General features: G+C 48.6%; 1 protein-coding gene across 1 annotated transcript in view; it reads right to left on the bottom strand.

Annotated features, from left to right (window-relative positions):
• Uck2 (uridine-cytidine kinase 2) overlaps positions 1-15315 on the bottom strand; it is a 63211-nt gene extending 47896 nt beyond the window's left edge. The window contains exon 1 of the mRNA XM_036202860.1: positions 14915-15315. Coding sequence (XP_036058753.1) covers positions 14915-15013 — 99 coding nt within the window. The 5' untranslated portion in view covers positions 15014-15315. The remainder of the gene's footprint in view (positions 1-14914) is intronic.
• Positions 15316-21310: the final 5995 nt, after the last annotated feature.

Raw genomic sequence — 21310 nt, 5'->3', positions numbered from 1 at the left:
TTTTCTACACCCTACCGCTAAGCTAGACAGGCTTTGGATCCAGCACCGCCACTCACTGTGGCTATGGGACTTGGGGGTGGTTACTGAACTCTGAAAACCAGGGATCCTTCCTTACAGGAACTCCCCTCCCAGGGCTTGGAGAGGTTATGGAGGTAATAGATGTCATGCCCACGCCAGCACAGTAAAGGGCTCGGTGGGAAACAGATACTATTATAAACTGAGCATTCTCAAAGGAAAGGGCCAATAAACAAACATCAGGAACTTTAGGTAGCTCAGTGATAGAAGGAAAATTAAGACGGAAGGGACTTCCCACAGCTGGGTCAGGGCCTCACAAGAGCACATACATGGTACTTTAAAGGGAAACACGGAGGGCCGGGACGTGGTGCCGTGGGTAAAGGCCTTTGCTGCTAAGCCTAACTTGAGTTTGATCTCCAGAAGCCACGTGGTAGGAGAAAACCTACTCCTCCAAGTTACCCTCTGAGCTCCATATTCACGCTATGGCACATGGGTAAAGGCGTGTCATGCACACACTCACACCACAAACATAGACTGTAATTTTAAAGCAGAACGGTGGTGACGTTCACCTTTAAGCCCAGCACTAGGGCAGCCGAGGCAGGTGGATCTCTGAGTTCAAGGCCAGTCTGGTTAGTCTACAGAGTGAGTCCCAGGGCAGCCAGGGCTACACAGAGAAACCCGGTCTCAAACAAAACAAAACAAACAAAAAGCCATGGACTTTTATTTTTTAAGAAAAGAGGAAGAAATGGTGGAATAAATGTGATAAAAGGTGTTTAGGTTTCACTGCTGCTGTCTGAGGATTTGTTCTGTTTTATAGTTTTGTTGAGACAAGGTCTCACTATACAGCCTTGACTGGCCTGAAGCTTCCTGTGTAGACCAAGCTGGCATTGAACTCTCACAGGTCTGCCTCCCTATTTCTCAAGTGCTGGGGTTACAAGCATGAGCTACCATACCGTGTGTGTGTGTGTGTGTGTGTGTGTGTGTGTGTGTGTGTGTGTGTGTGTGTTTTAAATAGAAATTAAGTGTATTAAGAAAAAGAAAACAGCCAGGCAGTGGTGGCGCACGCCTTTAATCCCAGCACTTGGGAGGCAGAGGCAGGCGGATCTCTGTGAGTTCGAGGCCAGCCTGGTCCACACAGTGAGTTCCAGGACAGCCAGGACTGTTACCCAGAGAAATCTGCCTTAAAAAAAAGAGTAGGCCAGAGGAAGGTTGTTCTTCCTAACCAAGTCAAAGGCTGTGCCACACCTCAAAAACCAAGAGCCAACTTCCTGAAACTCAAAACATCTGTCCAAGCGCTCAACAGAAGAACTATGGTTTCTGCTGCAGACACGGGGTCCGTTTAAAGCTGGCTTTTCCAAGAATTGGCACGTGAGACTAAACCTCTCAGATCTCAAATCTCACAGTGGGGGTGGGCGCAGACCAAGGCCACATAAAACAAGAAGGGACACCTGAATCCACTCTCTCGAGTGGCTGGGGCACCTGCTAGGTCGTACACAGATGTAAGAGCAGTGTCCTTAAAACTGTCAACTGGGAAAATAAACAGTACAGAAAAACACCTAGGATGGGAATCTCGATTCAGACTTAAGTGGAGCGGCAGATACAAGCAAGGGAAGATGAGAGCTGAAGAGGGCTTTAAGAGATGAACAGAAGAGCAAAGATGGGAGAGAAGGAGGCAGGATATTGAAGAGAGGTAGCTCTAACTCCCAGGTGTGGGGGTGAGCGGAGACCTGGGCCTGGAAGTGGCAGGGAAAGGACAGGTATGGTGTGTGTAAAAAGACAAGACAGTAAATAGACTACAATTACAGCTCCGTGGGCAGGAAAGGCTGAGGGTAAGAGAGGAGACAGAGAGCCACAAGGAGTGCCCTGGGAGTGAGTGACGGGCAGGATCAGAGCTGGATTTGTTTAAAGATCACTCCAGCAGCAATGTGGAGAATGTTCTGGAGGTAGTCCAAGGCTGCTGGCTGGGAAATCAGCCCCTGGAGAGTCATGCTGTCTGTCCGGAAATGATGGAAGTGGGGGTAAGATTCCAAGAGAGATTCACAAGTGGAGCTGCTGGAATGTGGACTGCCTGGATGGATGTGGATGTGCAGACTGACAGAGGTGACCGACAGAGGTGACAGACAGCAAGTGTCTCTCCTGTTCGTGGCTGGAGAGGATGTGCAGGTGGGACAGCAGGTCCCGGGTAAGAGGGGGATTAGCAGGACCCACCCAGTTCTCCTGAATTGAGGAGAAAGGCAGGGCAGCCATCGAATAAATGGGAAAGGGCCTGGGACAAGAAATAACTGGCCAGACAACCCCTGACAAAGGAGAATACAGACTCTAGTCAGGGAGAAAAGCCTGGGCCAAGGGGCTTCTGAGGGAGGACCCAGCCCAGGCAGCGTGAATACATGAGACAACTGTGAGAACAGCAGAGGCAGGAAGCTGGCTTTGGAGTGAGAGCCGGCAGGTACACTTCCCAGGGTAAACAGCACAGCCATGCGATACAGAAAGGTGAGGTTAGAAACCAACGGCGGGATCTGGACACTGGGTGATTGATTGTATTCGAATCCAGCTAGAAAAGCTTCCCCACAGCCATGAACACTCTCCAGCTCCTCTCGATCTGTCCAGCACTGACTGCCACTCATGTGCTACTCATCACTCCCTCAATCATCAATCACAGGGGCCGTGGTCTCCATGCAAGAGCCTGAGGACGAAAGACACGAACCTGCACCCAACATCCCGAAATCTCGAAACCACAGCTACGGGTGGTCAACCATGACACGAGACCAGTGCTCCAGGGGTCGGGTCCAATCTAGTCCAGCTCAACAGTTGTTCGCTGAGCACCTACCAGTGACCTGGTATTCTACCACTGCTGGGTCAACAGGGATGACTTAGAGCCAGACATTGGGGATCCCTGGGGTCAGGGGCTTTCTCACAGGCACTGCCATGCCCTAACACCAGGGCTTGGAAGTTAAGTGAAGGGACAGAAGTGATTCCACAGTCCTTCTCGCTATGCAAGTACCCACACTCACATGTAACAAAATGTTCACAATTTTCCATCTTAACTTGTTTGAAATATTTTTGAGAGACGCCTCTGGGACACGAAGACACATGCCTGTTATCCCAGCACTCGGGAGGTGGAGGCAGGAAGGTTATCGATCGCAAGTTGACCTGAGCTACATAATAAGACTTTGCATCCAAAAATAAATAAATAAAATTTTAAAAAGTCCACCCAAGGCATACAGCGAGCTGCTAACAATGAAAGAACTGTTACCGTACCTAGCATCCACGAAGCCCTGGGTTGTATCCCCAGCACTGCACAAACCAGCTGTGGCGGCCTGGATGGAAACGTTCCCCACCGGCTCTGACTTTGAATACTTGATGATGGCCAGCTGGTGGCGCTGTGTGCACCCTTAAGTATGGCCTCGCAGAGAAACAATCACCAGGGGCCGGGTTTGAGGTTGCAGTGCCAGACAGCATTCCCAGCTCTCAGCTTCCAGCTCCAGCTGCCACATCTGCTGCACGCCATGCTGACTTTGCCATCCATTGTGGCCACTGACCCTCTGGAACTGTAAGCCCCAAGTAAACCTTCCTGCTAGAAACTGCCTTGGTCGTGTTGTTCCATCACGATATTAAAGTAACTGCTACAGTGACAGTGGGGGTTGGGGGAGCAAGAGGGTCAGGAGCCCAAGGCCATCCTGGGCTACGCAGCAAGTTCAAAACCAGCTTGGGATATGGGAGAAGAAGTGGGGAGAGAAGAAGAAGGGAGGGGAAGGCAGGGAATGAAGGAAGGTAACAGAGACTGGGAGGGGGGAACACAGTGACCTGAGAAGCCCACCCTGGAAGATGCCCCACCGCTAGCTACGAACCCAATCAGTAGTTATGAACCCCACAAACAACATCACAACAGTCAGATAGTGAGAACAAGGTTAAACCTAGAGGCACCATTCATTCCAGGCCATGGCCCTTAGTTTAGATTTTAAATGTTTTCACGTCAAAAAAAAAAAAAGGCAAGGTGATGGATGTGTCGGTTACCGGGCTTGGCCATTCAACAATGTGAACATATATCAACAAACACATCATTCAAAGTATTCCCCAACTAAGCAAACATGGAGAATATTTTCAACAAAACAGACTGATCAAAGGGGCTATTCCAACAGCACCTGTGAATGCAGGTGTACCGGGAGGGCGTTTGACCCTGGTTCAGACTCGGCTGTGTATACACTGGGACATGTGTTCTCACTTATTCCGAACAAGCTAGACCTTATCTCCTCTTCACAGAGGGAGGGATGGGTTCAGAAGCAACAGATCAAAACAGAGTCAAGCCAGGCCAGGAACACGAGCCAGGCTCCGTTCCCTGCTCTACCAAGTCAGGAGCACCCACCTCACCTGAAAGCAGTCTCTGAAAGCATTTTCTGCAACAAGCTGAGGGGCCTCCATCCCAGCTGGACACAGAAACGCCATAAACCTTCTCTATTACAATGAAAGACCTCAAATTTCACAATCCCCCTCCCTGCCCCAGCAAACAATCCCCTGAAAGGCCTGGTGGAGTTCTTCTCGAACAACATATGTGAAATACAAGCCTCCCCTGCATTCATCCAGGAAGCAAAGGTCAACACAGCTTCAGTGTGTCCTGGGGCGTCACATAGGGAAGGTCCTGTGGCTTACATTTCCTCCCGAGCAGTGTTCATGCCTCCCACATTATCGCTCCATATTGTTCTGCTCTCAATGTTTGCTTTCCGCACAAGAGAGGTGTAGGGGAACACGGCCACTGGCTAATGTAAGCGAAATTCAATCCAGAGCACAATCAGTAAGTCACCAGATACAGCAAGGCTCCCCAGAACCAGTCTCCTCCCCAAAATGGGACTTCTGAAGGAATTCCAGTCTCCTCAGACAATCTATACATCACATAAAAGAAGCACAAGTTCTCTTCTGAGAGAGTCGTCATAACTGCTGCTGTGTTATTCGCAGAGGTGGACCTGTGGGCCACACAGATGCTGTAGGCTACTACCTACCTGCAGCCCCAATTCCAACCCTGAGTTCTGAGTCCTAGTCAGAACTACTCATTACCAACACCATCACAAGTCTTTCATTTCTTTATTGCGGGAGGAGGGTTGCTGACCAGGGTCTATCTGTTAGATAGCTCCGGCTGTCATGGAACTAACTAGTAGACCTGGCTGGCCTCGAACTCAGAGATCTACCTGCTTCTTTCTGCCTCCCTAGTGATGGAACTAAAGGTGTGCATGCCTTCACTGGATCAGAGAGATGTTGAGAACACACTTCAGCTCTCAGCCTTGGCACCATCTTCCTTGAAACTCCTGCACCAGGAGAGCAAAGTGGAGGAAGCAGGAAATTCTCAGGCGGAAGCGCGGAAGGAGAAAGATGAGGCAGAGGTCCAAGTATACCAGCGTGTGCACCCCCAAGGCTGAAGGAGCAGAAGCAGGGGGTGCTGAAGGCCAGGATGCTGGTACAAGTTGTGTGCTACGACCGCTGTAAGTCTCAGTGGACCTGGGACATCACCATCGGCTCGCAGAGACCACCTGAGAGACTCTGACTGTTTTCACTGCCACCAACACAGTCCCACTGGCCTCTGCCCTGGACCTACGGCACTCTGGTCTGGTTCTGTTCTCACCTGTGGCCAAGTGTAACTCCTGTGCAATAAACCATCTTCTCATTGACTCAGATGAAGAATTTAAAAAAAAAAAAAAAAAAAAAAAAGAACACACTTCATAAAGCTGTGTGCCATTCTGTATTGCCTCCTTTGGATGATCACCACTTCTTCAAGACAGATGATATATAATTATATGTATTATAAACTTCTGTTAAGATCCTAGACACTGCTGTTTAAACTGTCCTTTTCTGTTGAAAGGAGGACAAAGCCAGTGTAAATTGTGAACATGTATAGTGTTTTCTGTCTAATAGCTTTGGGGGGGGGGGGGAGGGCGTGGGGGGGAGGCTGGAAGGCTCAAAGTGATTGCCTACTGCAGAGGGGCTGGGCTTCATTCCCAGCACCTAAACAGTTCCAGGCAATCGGGCACCCTCTTCGGGCATCTTTGGTCAGCACCACACACACACACACACACACACACACACACACACACACACACACACACACAGTAAATCTAAAACACATTTATGCCAGGCAGTGGTGGATGCCTTTAACCCCAGTACTCGGAGGCAGAAGCAGATGGACCTCTGTGAATGAGGCCAGCTTGTCTACAGAGGGAGTTCCTGACAACCAAGGACACACAGTGAATCCCAGTGTGTGTGTGTGTGGGGGGGGGGGGGGGGAGTTGATTTGTCTGGGGAAAAAGAAAAAACAAAAAAATAAAAAAACACCCTTCCAGTTTTCCCACTGCTCAGCAGAGCCCAATTACAATTCCCTGTTATAACAGGCTCCTGTCAAGGCCCTGGCAGGTGGGTTTTCTCCAAGCAAAGCAGACCCACCTGTCCCTAGAAGACAACTGTTGGGGCTTACAAGATCAACTTTGTTTTCTGAGACAAGGTTTCTCTATATAACAGACCTAGCTGTCTGTCCTGGAACTCAGAGATCCGCCTGCCTCTGCCTCCAGAGTGCCAGGATTAAAGGCGTGTGGCGCCTGACCATCACCACCCAGCCAAGATCTACTCTCCTAAGTATCTCTTGGGTTGAAGATCCAGTTCCTATTATCAATAAGCATTCTCCTAAACAAAACAGATGACAGCTGAGAAAGCATGACAGGAGATGCTCACGTCACTCCCCGTCCAGCTTACTGTAGCATTTGCCTAAGCCATCAAGCCAGCGCACTTAGAATATGCCAGCAGCCCCTTCCAGACGAAGGGACCACCCTCTCCCCAAGAGAACATACAAGTGTGAACAGCACTTGCCCACATCTCCCAGCAACAGTCAAGGCAAACAGGTTGAGATGCTGAGACAGTACCTGGGGGCTGCAGGGTAGTTGGGGGGGGGGGGGGCAGGGGGGGGTGCAGGCTAGGCGAATGAGGTCCTATGTTCAACCACAGCACCACAGAGCTGTTAGAAGAGGAAACAAGGCAAAGAAGCAATGCATTCTTTAGCCAACAGATGAGCATGTCACAGACACTTTTCAAGGATCAGGAGCAAACACTCAAGGAAGAGAGAGCTGGCCACAACCAGTCAACTGTTAGGGCAATTAGAACCGAGATAACTGAGCTATCACCTCTGGCTAGGGAAAATACATCCTGAAGAAGCAACACACAGAGTCATTTATAGCCCCTTGTGGACCTTGGTGTGGACTTTCCCTTAAAAAAAAAAAAGCAAATTGATTGTGGCTGGGTATAGTAGTGCAAACTTGTAATCTCAACACTCACTCCAGAGTCAGAGGCAGGAGGATCTGAGGCCAGCCTGGTTGGTCTACAGAGTGAGTTCCAGGATAGCCAGAGCTATACAGAGAAATGCTGTCTCTAAGGAAAAATAGGGGGGGAGGGGCGGGGCACAATTAAGATTCAATTGTTCAAAACACTTGCTGCAAAAGTCTAAACTCAATGCCCAGGACCCAGGACAGAAAAGGGAAAAGTTGTCCTCTGACTTCCACATATGTGCTGTGTGTGGCACACACCCTCTTGTGTTCACACACACAACAGTAATAAATTTTTTTTTTTTTAATTTTTAAAAGGACTTTCTTTTACTTGGATGATTGCAGAGTTAATATGGTAGTCATTAAGTCAATATTCAAAAGACTGAGGAGATCCAAATACTCAGCTTCTAAACTAATGTCACCAAGTCACCTAAGAATCACTCAGTATTAAACATGATTTGGGCCAGATGGTGGTGGCACACCCCTTTAATTCCAGCACTCGGGAGGCAGAGGCAGGCGGATCTCTGTGAGTTTCAGGCCAGCCTGGTCTACAGAGTGAGATCCAGCACAGGCACCAAAATTACACAGAAAAACCCTGTCTCGGAAAATAAAAAACATGATTTGGGCTAAGGAGGTAGAGTGCCTGCATAGTATGCACCACATAAAACATGACAGTGCGGTGGCACATGCCTAGAAGGCCAGCACCCAAGAGGTGGAGGAGGATCCTTAGCCGCACACTAGTCCTAGCTATGCCAGCCTGGAATACGTGAGCCTCTATCTAGATAGATTAGATAGATAGATAGATAGATAGATAGATAGATAGATAGATACATACATACATACATACATACATGATAGATAGATGGATAGATAGATAGATGGATGGATGGATAGATACATACATACATACATACATACATACATACATACATGATAGATAGATGGATAGATAGATGGATAGATAGATACATACATACATACATGATGGATAGATAGATGGATGGATAGATAGATAGATAGATACATACATACATACATACATACATACATACATACATGATAGATAGATGGATGGATGGATAGATAGATGGATGGATGGATGGATAGATAGGTAGATAGATAGATAGATAGATAGACAGACAGACAGACAGATGGCTCAGCAAGTAGAAAGCCTTACTAGAAGGCTTGGGGAATTAAGTTCAATCACAGATCACAGCTGGTAGAAGGAGAAAACCAATTCCCAAGAATGTCATCCTCTACTTCTACATACAGGCCATGACATTAGCACACCTGTACTCACTCAAATTAGAATAAAATAATTTACTCAGTTTCATCTGACATTCAGATTTTTTTTTTTTTTTTTTTTGAGCTGAGGATCGAACTCAGGGCCTTGTGCTTGCTAGGCAAGCACTCTACCACTGAGCTAAATCCCCAACCCACATTCAAATATTTTTAAGGGTCTTTTTAAAAATAAGTGTGTGTGTATGTGTGTGTGTGTGTGTGTGTGTGTGTGTGTGTGCACACGTACACAAGACATGTAGCCACTTGTGCTACGGCATACACGTAAAGGTCGGAGGAAACCTTTTGGGGGTCAGTTCTCTTCTACCATGTGGGTTCCAAAACCCAAGCTAAGAATGTCAAGCTTTACCCATTGAGGCATCAGTATCAAAGAGACATTTCAATAACAAATATTTTAATAAGAACTGAAAGTGCCAGGTGGTGGTGGTGGCGGTGGCGGCACCGCACGCCTTTAATCCCAGCCCTCGGGAGGCAGAGGCGGGCGGATCTCTGTGAGTTTGACGTCAGCACGGTCTACAGAGTGAGTTCCTGGCCAGCTAGGGATACATGAAGAAACTGTCTCGAGAGAACCAAAGGCTCTCTACACTAAAGAAACATTTCTAAAGGTTTCCACCACTTTCATCCTCTCAATTCCTACTGTCAGTTTATAAAAACTTCTGATTTACACATATATAATTAAATTAGATGAGCTAATGATAAAAATGATTTAAAGTGCAAGAAAAGTATAATACACTATAAGTACACCCTCAAACATTCTTATTGAGTTAAAAAATTGAGATACCCTAAAAGACCTTGAGTAATTTCAACTATCACAGAACCCACCAGCAAAAGAAAACAAGTCAGGTCTCACATTTTCAGTGGAATCCCCAAATGTAAGCTGTGTGCATCGCAGACACTGATAAAAACTGGACTGAGACGGAGTGGGAGTCGGTTCTGTGCACTGTGTCTGCACACACAACACACAACGACCAACACACAATCAACACAACGGTTTTTCTTTTAAAATGTAAAGCAAGATTCTACAAAGAAAGTACATCAAGCCCAATACCTAAGCACACCCTATATATCAAGATGGAGTTAGATGAGCATGGGGGCAAGCCTCAGAAAGGAGGGAGGCTTCAAAGACACACAACCAAATAAAGGCAGGCCTTCCCGAGGGAAGGACAGCGGCCGAGAAGAGGAGCCACTGGAGGAGGCGACTTCGCAACACAAGCTGATGTGTGCACTGAACCAAAAGGAAGAGTTTTATGAGGAGTAACCATAGAGAGGACCTCCCTGGGGAAGAAAAGGCATGGTGTACCTAGTGGAGTGACCGTAAGACCATGCACGACACTGGCAGCAGGCACAGGGCCAGAGCATTACCAAGATCAAGGCAACCACCTGCAGTGATAGAAAATATCACGGTGCCTGCTCAAAGAAACAGCCCAGGGAACAAAGCCCACACCCTGAAAGAGTATGGACTGGGCTGGAGAGACCGCTCAGCGGTTAAGAGCACTGACTGCTCTTCCAGAGGTCCTGAGTTCAATTCCCAGCAACCACATGGTGGCTCACAACCACCTAATGAGATCTGGTGCCCTTTTCTGGTATGCAGGCATACATGCAGATAGAATATTGTATATACAATAAATAAATCTTAAAGGAAAAAAAAAAAAACAAAACAATATACTACTTCCTTTGCCGAGCGGTGGTGGTGGTACATGCCGCCTTTAATCCCAGCACTCAGGAGGTCAAGGCCAGCCTGGGCTACAGAATGAGTTCCAGGAAAGGCACCAAAACTACAGAGAGAAACCCTGTCAAGAGTATGGACTAAGTTATGCAGATAGAAGAGGAGCAGCTGGGGTTCCAGGAATGGGGAAGCCGAAGCCAAGGTGACATGGCCCCACAGCATTCTGAAGCAGTCCAAAAACAGATGCTGACTCAGTCAGGCTGAGCTGAGGTGTCAGCCCACACCTCAGTGGGGACCGCTTGTCCTGGATGACTCAGAGCCCAGCCTCCCTAAAAATACCTTCGTGGGGTGGTCACTGCCTACAGAAGAGCTCAAAAGAGGCAGATTCCAAAGAGCTGGATCCCAGTCTCAACTGTCCCTAAGTGAAACTTCCACCACCGTCTCTTCTAGAAAGGCACCTGTCTAAACGCCTATAGAGAAGTTCAGTGAGAACAGTGTAGTTAGACATGTGCAAAACACACAGTCCGGGACGACATCCGAGGGCCTGGGGACTGGCACTCAATGAGTTTCTGACCTGTACTCTGGAGAGACATCAGGTGTGTGAAAAGGAGAGAGAAAACCACAGCAAGAGCTAGCACAAGGAAGACCACCTGAGAGGGTGTGACAAGGAGCAGATCCATAGGCGGTTTCCAATGGTCAAGGTCAAGAGCAAAAAAAAAAAATCAAAGGGAGGGAGGGAACTGTACCTAGTGATAAATGTATACTATACAGATGTGGGCTGGTGGGGACCTGTTGGTTTTGTTTCTGCCTCCCTTCCAGTGTGATTTCCTGCAGTGTGATCATCTGGACTTATTGTTTAGGAGGAAATAAGAGTCTGGCTTTTGCTAACAGGAAAACTTTCTCATCCACTACGTCGAGTGGCTTTCTTGCTCTAGTGTGGAGTTACAGCCTCCAATGCATCTTAATTTTTTTCCCTTACTTTTGTTTTTTTGAGACAGGCTCTCACTGTGTTGCCCTGGCTGACCTGGAACTCACTATGTAGATCATACTGGCCTGGAGCTCACAGATCCACCACCCTCTGGCTCCCAAGTGCTAGGTCAAATGGTGTGCACCTCCATACCCACTTAATTTAATGAATGTTTTTGCCTGCATGTACATATGTGTACCATACGTGTGCCTGGTGCTTGCAGAAGCCCGCCAAAAGCTGGTATCAGATCTCCCAATACTGGGGTGCTAGGAATCAAACCCCAGTTCATCTGCAAGAGCAGCCAGTGCCCTTAGCCGCTGAGCCACGTCTCCAGCCCCCACCACCACCACCACCATCAATGGGAAATTTTAAAATGGCCTAACAATGTTTTGCTTTGTCTGCCTAGAAAAGTTTAAATTTCTCATTTATCTTCATCTATAAAACAAATCTCAAAAAGTGTCACAGCAGGGTGTCAGTATATTCTGTAATCCTGGTGTTTGGAAGGCAGAGGCAGGAAGATCACCAGCCTGGACTCCAGTGAGCTCAAATCCAGCCTAAACTACGTAGAAAGACCGTTTAAATAACTAAAATGTAAAATACAATACATGGAGCCGTAATCACTATTTTTGCCTTCTACAACCAAAATAATTTAGTCTGAAATAAAGTATTTGTACTCTGGAGAGCCACAACATTGAGACAAGGGGAGTCTGATAGGAAAAGGCCTCTTACACTTTCCAGCGAGTGGTCTTTTCTTCTGAAGGAGAGACCAGGTCTATATATAGTGTAGTGCTGTGAGGTACCACCATTTGCTCTGGGTTATGTAGCTGTGAGTCCCAGTGTCCCTTCCCAGCAGTCTCCGTACGATGGTCCCTGCCCAATTTGACAGTGGGAGGCTGCACTATGTATGGCTCCTGTCTTAGCCCTTCTGGAAGCCAGCAGCAGTGATGCTCTAGTCCCAGCTCTGCCACTAGACGTGCTCCGCATACATTATTAGCTCCGCCTCATTTCTCTCTGCTACAAGTGAAGACAATGCATGTGCAAGCTCCTGGGTTATAACACCACCATCCCAAAACAAATTTTAAAACAGGTAATTAGACTGTTGGCCTCTAGAGGCTCTGAGGGTCCTTGTAAACTGCCATTTATCTCAACCCCTTTGTCTTTTTCCAAATTCCTTTCCCCAGAACGCAGGATATCACCCTGCCTTGTTTGAGACTCCCCAAGGAGACCCAGCTTGCAGACTTCAAAGACAAAAAGGAAGTTAGAAAGAAAAAACTTCCAATTCTTTAGCGGAAAAGCATTAAGGACTGGAACAATAAAATTATGATATAATTACAAGAAAGTGACCACAAAATGAAATTTTTTAGAAGTCCATCCAATGCTCTTCTAACGTTCTAAGACAGTATTTTGCTAAATTGCCCATGCTGGCCTCATACTCCATCTGGCACATGTAGCTGGACTTTTTTTTAAAAAACAAATACAGTCTGGTGTGCTGGTCCACGCCTTTAATCCCAGTACTAGAAGCAGAGGCAGGTGATTCTCTCAGAGTGAGACCAACCTAATCTACATTAAGCCAGAGAGACCGTCTTAAGATAGATACACACAACCATCAAGCCATCGTATGCCCGAGATGTAGATTTTGAATACTGCACGAAGAGACCCTTCTTCCTTGGAGAGTGCCCTCTTTTTCCTTGATGAAAAGCAGGTCAGCAGAGAGCTGGCTACTCCCACACGGCTATCGCTCCTCCCATTCCTGCTGTCTAGGGCAACCCTTAAAACCCATCCTGGCGCACGCCTTTAATCCCAGCACTCGGGAGGCAGAGCCAGGCGGATCTCTGAGATCGATGCCAGCCTGGGCTAGAGGGAATTCCAGGAAAGGAGTAAAGCTACACAGAGAAACCCTGTCTCGTAAAAACAAAAAAAAATAAAATAAAATAAAAATAAAAACCCACCCTTAATGTCAACTTGCGAATGCAGTTTAATAGTAACACCGAATAAGGATGGTTTCGCCATTTCAGTGTGTCAGTTTTCGGCTTCTGGGGTGATTGAATTATTTAGGTAATGACCAAGGTCATTGTTTCTCAATGTTCCAGTCAGTCGTCTACAAGTTTAAAGTCTCTTCCCCGCTAAGGGGGCTGAACATCAGGGTAACACGCTGCCCGCAACTTCACTCCAGGCATGGTTCTGGGAATACAGCCCCGAATTAGAAAAGGCCCCTCCACAGCAGAACACTGGGAAGAAAGAGACAGGGTGGCTGAGGTAATTCCAAAAAGCTGATAAGGGGTCCAGATAGGACTGGCATCCTGGTTTTGTCTAGCATTCATTCCTAGACGCACTAGTGAAGAATGTATTTCTAAACTTAACATGTTACAAGGCAAAGCGCAAATAGCCTAAGTTCAGAGACCTAAACAGCACTGCAGAGTGCTAGCCACGGAAGCTTAAGATGAAATGGATTTCATCAATACTGGAGTTTTACAGCACACAACGCTCTGTCTGGGCTGCTGGCCTAAAGTACTCCAGACCTGAAGGGAAAATACAAAAAATATCAAAATGGAGGAGGGGCCAAGGAGAAATGGGCTGGAAGCAAAAAAAAAAAGGAAAAAAAAAACAAAAAAAAAAACACCTCGTGGCGCGTGGCGGGCGTCTCATGGCGCCACCCAGCCTTCCTGCTCCGCGCTCCCCAACCTCGGGACTCCCGATCCCGCCTCACCAGCCGCCGCACGCGGCGCCCAGCTTCCCCGGGCGCCCCTGGTGGAGCTCCGAGCACCCACTGAACTTGGAGGCTGTTAAACGGCAGGCGAACAAGCAGCCACATCTTAAAAGGCAGCGGGGGGGGGGGGGGGGGGGGTAGAGAAAGAACCATCTGGGAGGGCTCCACCCTTCCCCACCTGCAGAAAAGATCCGAGGTGAAGCCAAGACGCCTGTCACTGCCTCGCAGCGGTGGGGAAAAACCCCTATAAAGGAAAGAGGGCTCCTCGCAAAGTCAGACTCGGTAGCCCCTTCCCTGGGATCCAAGGAGAACGCGACCCAGACGCCGAAGAGCAGGGAACCAATACAACTTTCTCACTGAGACTGATCGCGTTTTCTCTTCCAACCGTAAAAGACAGCAACCCCTGCTGTCATCCCATCCGCGACTGCGCCCACCGGACTTGGCTCTCATCAGGAAAGCCCTGAAACCCCCAGGTGGGCTCCAGGCAGCCCGCGCGCCGCCTCGCGCATCCTCGCCACCCTCCGCAACCCATGGGCTTGGGCGGGCCGGCCAGGGTCAGGCCGGGGCCGAGGAGCACACAGGGGCTCGTGGGGGAGCCCCGAAAGCCCCGGTCCCCGTCCCCGACCTGCAAAACAATAAGCATCCGCTTCCCGCCCCTCCCCCACAGGACCCTGACCACGAGTCCCAGCCGCCGCCGGGAACCGGCGAGGGAGCGCACCATCCCTGCGGGGAGCGGTGGGTGGGGGACGACCCATACCCGGGACCCTCGGTCGTCCCGGTACCCTCGTCGGTCCCCAACGCCTCGCCCCGAGCCTGCGCGGGGCTGGTGGAGCCTGAGCGCGGCGGCCGGGAGCGCGGATCGCGCGGGCCACGCGGTCGGTGGCAGGCTGCAACTGCCACGGCCCCGCGGGCGCCGGCCACATGTGCCGCCCGCCGAGCGAGTAGGGCGCGCGGAACCCCCTTACCTTGCCGCTGGCCGTGCCCCCGCTGACGCCGATCAGGAAGGGCTCGCCGCCGTTGGGCTGCTGGTGGTTCTGCAGGGTCTGCTCGCTGTCCCCGGCCATGACTCGCGCCGCCCCTCCTCTCGCAGCCTGTGCGAAGCGACGCACGCTCCCCGCCCGCGACTGGGCTCGCTCAGCGCCTCACAGCCGCCGCTGGTCGCCGCCGAGGTCGAGGCTGGACCGGCTTTGGCTGGAGCCCGGGACGGGGGTTGGAGGGCTGGGGAGGCCGAGATGGCTTCCCCGGAGGTGCCGAGAGCTCTAGTGTGTCCGTGGCGGCCGGTGGGGTTTACATCCCAGGCAGAGGTCAGCGTGATGAAGCTGCTCCAATCCGGGCGGGCTGCGCGCTGCTATTCGCCAGGAGTCTGGACCCAGCCTCCGCCCCGCCTGGGCCCCGCCACCGCCCGAGGTCTCTGGGAAAGGTGTGAGCGCCACTCCCCTCCCCACCCTCCCGATTAACCCTTTCCTGGATGGAGCTGGAGGGGGTGGGGAGACGAAACAGGCTAGGTCAGCGTTTTAATGTGCCAACTCTGCCTGCGATTTCAAAAGAGCTCACAAGCGAGAGGAGGCTGCTGAGCAGACCCGAGAATGGAGAGATGCTTCGGGTTTGAGAGGCAAGGCTGGAGAAGGCTAGGAAGATAGTGATGGAGCACAGTCTAAAACTTGTGTTTTCAGAGACTCTCTTCCCACCCCCTGTATGCCAAAATAGTGTTGTCAGCCGCTTGATTTTAGAGATTTCCTGTCTTGGAAACCCCCGAGTGCCATTTTCTTTAGCAGACCTGTCCTCGTGTGACTCCCTAAAAGAGGGTAACTGGAGGACGGCTGCCCCTCCCTGGAAAATCAGTGCCCTTCCACGCCACAGCATCCTGGATCCCCATTACCTATATCCCTGTGAAGCTAGGGTTAATGAAATACAGCAGTGCCCTTTCGATTCATTGATGACTTTTAACTGACCTCGTTTATCAGAAGCAGGCCATTTGTCACTTGGATAGGAAGACAGTACCAAATAGAGACTAAGGAGGAGTCTTCACCTCCGGAGCCAGACTTCATGCACCATCAAGGTCCATGAGCAAGTGCGCCGTACCTCAGCGCTCCCATCTATAAAATGGGAATAATAATGGTGCTCACACGCTAGGATTTTTGTTGGGCATAAATGAATTATCATAGGTAAAGTTTTTAGAGCAATACCTGAATACCACTTTTGAGCCTGTATTGGGGCTTTAAAAGATCCCTAAAGGACTGACTGAACCAGAAAGGGCAGTTTTGCTGTACACATCTGAAAGAATCTCTGCTTTTCTGAACTCTGAACCTCATCAGTGAAGTGATGGGGCCCTAAAAGGGGGCTTCAGAGGCTGGAGAGATGACTCCGCAGTTAAGAGCAGTGGTTGATCGTCCAGAGGCACATGGGTACAATTCCCAGCTCTCCTATGGCAGCTCATAACTATCTGTAAATCCTGCTTCAGAGGATCTGATGCCCACTTCTGTCCCCTGTCTGCACCAGGCACACATGATGCCCAGACATACATGCAGGCAAAACACCTATATACATAAAAACAACTCTTATGTTTTAAAAAGATCAAAATTTAAAATATCTTCAGTCTATCCCATTCTCTTGTAGATATCAGAAACAGATATTTGAAAACATCGTTAAAGGGTATCAAGCACAACGGGTCAGAGGTGGTGGCCCACACCTTTGTTCATGTTGATTTCAAAAATAAAAAGGAAGGAAGAAACTTCCAATTTTTTTCCTTTCTGAGGCACGGTTTCTCTGTGTAGTTCTGGCTGTCCTGGAACTAGTTCTGTAGATTAGGCTGGCTTCAAACTCAGACATCCTCTTGCCTCTGACTCCTTAATCCCAGCACTCGGGAGGCAGAGCCAGGTGGATCTCTGTGAGTTGGGGCCAGCCTGGTCTACGGAGCGAGATTCAGGGCAGGCACCAAAAGTACACAGAGAAGCCCTGTCTCAGAAAATAAAAAATAAAATAAATAAATAAAAGCACTAGCGTTTTGTTCTTTTGAGATAGGATCTTTTGTTTGTTTGGTTGGTTTTTTTTGTTTTTGTTTTTGTTTTGTTTTTTTTTTGAGAAAGGGTTTCTCCGAGTAGCCCTGGCCATCCTAGAATCTGCTCTGTAGACCAGGCTGGCCTTGGATTCAGAGATCCACCTGCCTATGCCTCCTGAGCGCTGGCATTAAAGGCCTACACCACCACCTCCCAGCTTGAGAATAGAATTTTTTTTATTTTTATTTATATTTTATGTATGAGTGCTCTGCTTGCCAGAAGAGGGCACCAAATCTCACTACAATGGTTGGGAGCCACCATGTGGTTGCTGGAAATTGAACTCGGGACCTCTGGAAGAGCAGTCGGTGCTCTTAACCACTGAGCCATCTCTCCTACCCCAAGAATAGACTCTCATGTAACCCAGGCTGGCTCTGTCCTCCCTACTTAGCTGAAGATGACCTTCCTGACCCTCCAGTCCCCACCTCCCACATGGTGGGATTATGGGCATACACCACTATGCCCAGCTTAATGTCTTTTTCTGGTGTGAACAAATGAGGATAAGGTAAAAAGGTACCAACAAATACACATTTTTTTATACTGAATGGAAACATCCTTGAGATTATAATTGAGAGAAAGGAAAGAGAGAAGAGTCTTATTGTGTAGCCCTGGCTGTCCTGGAACTCACTCTGTAGACCAGGCTGGCCTCGAACTCACAGAGATATGCCTGTCTCTGCATCCCAAGTGCTGGGATTAGAGGAGTGGGCCAGCACACTCTGCTAATTTTTTTTTAAAATTTTTTTTCTTGTTACATTTTCGATGTAGATTGTCCCCACCAAAATTTCACACTGATATTTGATTCCCTGTGTAACAGAAGTTCCCGGGACCTTTGAAGAGGGGTAGATACAGGTCACAGGAGCCCCATCCTCGCAATGGGGTGAGTTCTCTTGGGGTAGTTATCAGTAGGGCGGTCCTCGGCTCTCTAGCCCTGCCGGTCTCACAGGTTTCTGCTCTGCAGCATCTGCCAGCCACGCCCCACACCCTGACCGTGCTTTGTCATCTTCCACATTGTGATGAAGTGTAAAAGCAGTCCAGCACCAGAAGCCTGGAGACGCTGGGGCTGTGCTTGGAGGCTTTCCTGTTTTCCACAGCCTCCTTTAGAATCACACAGTAACTGTCCACAGCTAGTCCCGGTGTGCCTGTCACCCAGCTGAGCTTACCTAGTGGCTGAGTTAACCCAATACATTCTCTGTTCCTTGCTCAACACTAATTTAATGATAGTATTTGACCTCTGTACTGGGGTTCAGATCCCCACAGAATGCTCTGGAAAGGTTGAAAGTTGTCTATGTAAAGATAAGGCCTGGTTAGCAGAGGAGGCCAGCAGTACACACCCCACTCCGTTTTCACTTTCCCTTCCCATCCTTAGGGCAGGCTGGCCTACGGCAGAAGAAGTTGCCCTCTGTTTAAAGCATTTAGAGTACTCTCGGGATGGTGACCTCAAAAGGACTTAAGTGTTTTGTTCTCTCCAGAGCAAAGCAAGCTGCCTCTGCTGTGTCATCCTCTCCTGAGAGCTGGTCACAAATCCCACAGCCAGGGATGCTCACCTCGCATCAGAGCCTGCTCTGCAATTACACTGCAGATCCGAATTAAGTGATTTCAATCTTATCTTCTGCCTCTCTTACTAAGGAAAAAAATATATACATGTATATATAGTATATATGTATGCGTGCATTTATTAAGAGTTCCAACAGACTCAAGAAAATGATCATTCTTTCTTCTTTATACAGATTCAGCCTGCTCAAGTCCTGGCCCGGTGAAGGCTTGGGAATGAAGTCAGCATGAGTATGCAGCTACTGCTGTAGCCACAGAGCAAGGAGACACTGCTGTGAACAATCCTTTGTCTGCCTGCCCCCCTCTCCCGAAGCACTAGCACCCCCTCCCCTTCTGAAAAGCCAACTGAATCTTTCTCCCTGCAGGTGTTTCAGGAACAATGACCCATGCTCCATTTGCCTATTCATCCCCCACCAGAAGCACAGATGCTACCACATTTCAGCACCATCCTGAGCATGTCTTTTTCGTCCTCTCTGTTGCTTTTCTGACTTCTGTCCACCTTTCCCCTCAGTCAGCAGTTGCTTTGACGAGCCATACATAACTGTTCTGAAAAGATGACCTTCTGATAGGAAGGCTCTTTCAACCTCCACCCCATGACCTTCATCATTCACGCCGCTGATGCTATCGGACATAAAAGCACAGTGCCCGAGGGAGAGAGGGAGGGAGGGAGGGAGGAAGAGAGAGAGAACAGTGCAGTGTCAGACCCGCAGCAGCAGCAGCAGCAGCAGCTGCTGCAGCCCTCTCCAGACTGTGCGGCTGGAGATGCTAATGCTTGGGCTCCGCCCCAGAAGTTGGGAGTCAGGAATTCAGTGGGTGGGCCCCAGCAGTCTTTCACAGTCTCCCCAGAGGATTCTTTTGCCCACCGAAGTTAGCGAACCACTGACCCAGCTTGAGGATGAAGAAGGGCTAGCTAGAAAACCGAAGTTTGTGTCCTGGCTTTGTTTCTCTGAGACAGGGTCTCACCTACCCCAGGCAGGCCTGACCCACAAACTTTAATCACAGAGCACTGTTCATGTAGTGCTGGGGACCAAACCCAGGGCTTTGCTCATGCTAGGCACACAGCACTCTGTACCAGGCTTTTTCTTCTGGGGCCACCAACCAGCTCCCAAATCATGACACAGAGACTTATTAGCTTTGAATGCTCGGCCTAGCTTAGGAAGGGTTCTGGCTGGCTCTTAACTCAAATTAACCTGTTTCCTCTATCTACCTTTTGCCTCAGGACTTACTCCCTTCCTTGCAAATGTCTTACTTTCACTGATTCTTTATTTCCGGCTGCCTGGTGTCTGCCTGGCTTCTCGCCCCGGGCACGTCCCTCCTTCTCTCCTCCTCTCATTCATCCTTTTCCGGCCTAGATTTCTCCTGTTTAGTCTCTATGCCTGGCTAGTGGACATTCAGCTTTTTGTTAGACCAAGCAGATGGTGCCTTAGGCAGGCAAGGTGAAATACATGCAACATATCTTTATATAATTAAACACACATCCTTACTGAACGAATGCAGCATAAACAGAAGGAACACACCTTTACACAGTTAAAGGGACATTCTGCAGCATAAACAAATGTAACTCATCTTTGCCCAGTTAAAAGAACATTCCACAGCAGCCCTCCAAGTGAGCCACATCCGCAGCCCTGTTTCTAGCTTTGTAGTTTTGGGTAAGTTACACAAGGTACTTCAAGTGTGTGAACACTGCACGTGCTGTGCAGTGGTATAACAAAGTGGCAGAATGGTGGTGAAAATCACAAACTACCACACATTCACTGCTAAGTATTCTCTCCTATCCCTGCTCCTTCCTGTAGCTGTCTGGATTACAGTGTACTGGTCAGGGATTAGGTGTTCCAAAGGAAGTATTCCTAATCCCCAAAGGCTCTTCCTAGTAAAAACCGAGACATACTGTCCTCTCATAAAGACATGATAACTATGCGCATGGTGTACAAACACACATGCACATATTACAAAATCTCCAAATAAAAAGAAATGACAGTTGAAGAGTCGAATGTTTCAACTGATATTTACGTTGTACAATGAATACAAAACTTTCCATAATACACCACTGATGTGTACCATTTTTGATGTTTGGGTTTTTTTTTTGTTTGTTTGTTTTTGGTTTTTTTATGTGGAGCTGAGGATCAAACCCAGGGCCTTGTGCTTGCCAGGCAAGCGCTCTACCACTGAGCTAAATCCCCAACCCATTTTTGATGTTTTATATATGTTTAAAGCTACCTTTTAGCGGAGACAGGCTCTCTCTCTCTCTGTAGCTCACAAAGCTACAGAGACCCTGTCTCAAAGTAGCAATAACAAAAATAAAAAGATAATGCTGGGACTAGAGAGATGCTTCAGCAGTTAAGAGCTCTTGCTGCTCTCGAAAGAGGACCTGACTTTGGCTCTCAGAACCCTGTTAACCAGTTACAATCCACTATAACTACAGTTCCAGGAAATCTGGGATCTTTTCCTGGCCTCATGGGACCCTGCATTCACATGCACCAAACTTATCACACAAGTAACTTTTTGAAAACATTTTTAAAAGATAATGATCAGAATAGGGAACATCTATAAAGTCAGAACTAAATTACCTAGGAGGCTTGGGGAGAAAGGGGCTAATGACTATGAATGGGTCTAGAATTCTTTATGTTGTGATAGTTTCCCAACTTGGAACATACTGGAAAACAGTGAGGGGCTAGAGAGATGTTCCAGTCGGTAAACATCCTGCCACACAAGCACAAAGCCCCCAGTTAGATCCTCAGAACGCATACAAAGTGCAGA

This window comes from Onychomys torridus, chromosome 11 (assembly GCF_903995425.1).
Source record: "Onychomys torridus chromosome 11, mOncTor1.1, whole genome shotgun sequence".
Classification (NCBI taxonomy): Eukaryota; Metazoa; Chordata; class Mammalia; order Rodentia; family Cricetidae; genus Onychomys; species Onychomys torridus.
This window is presented reverse-complemented; position numbering and strand designations above follow the sequence as displayed.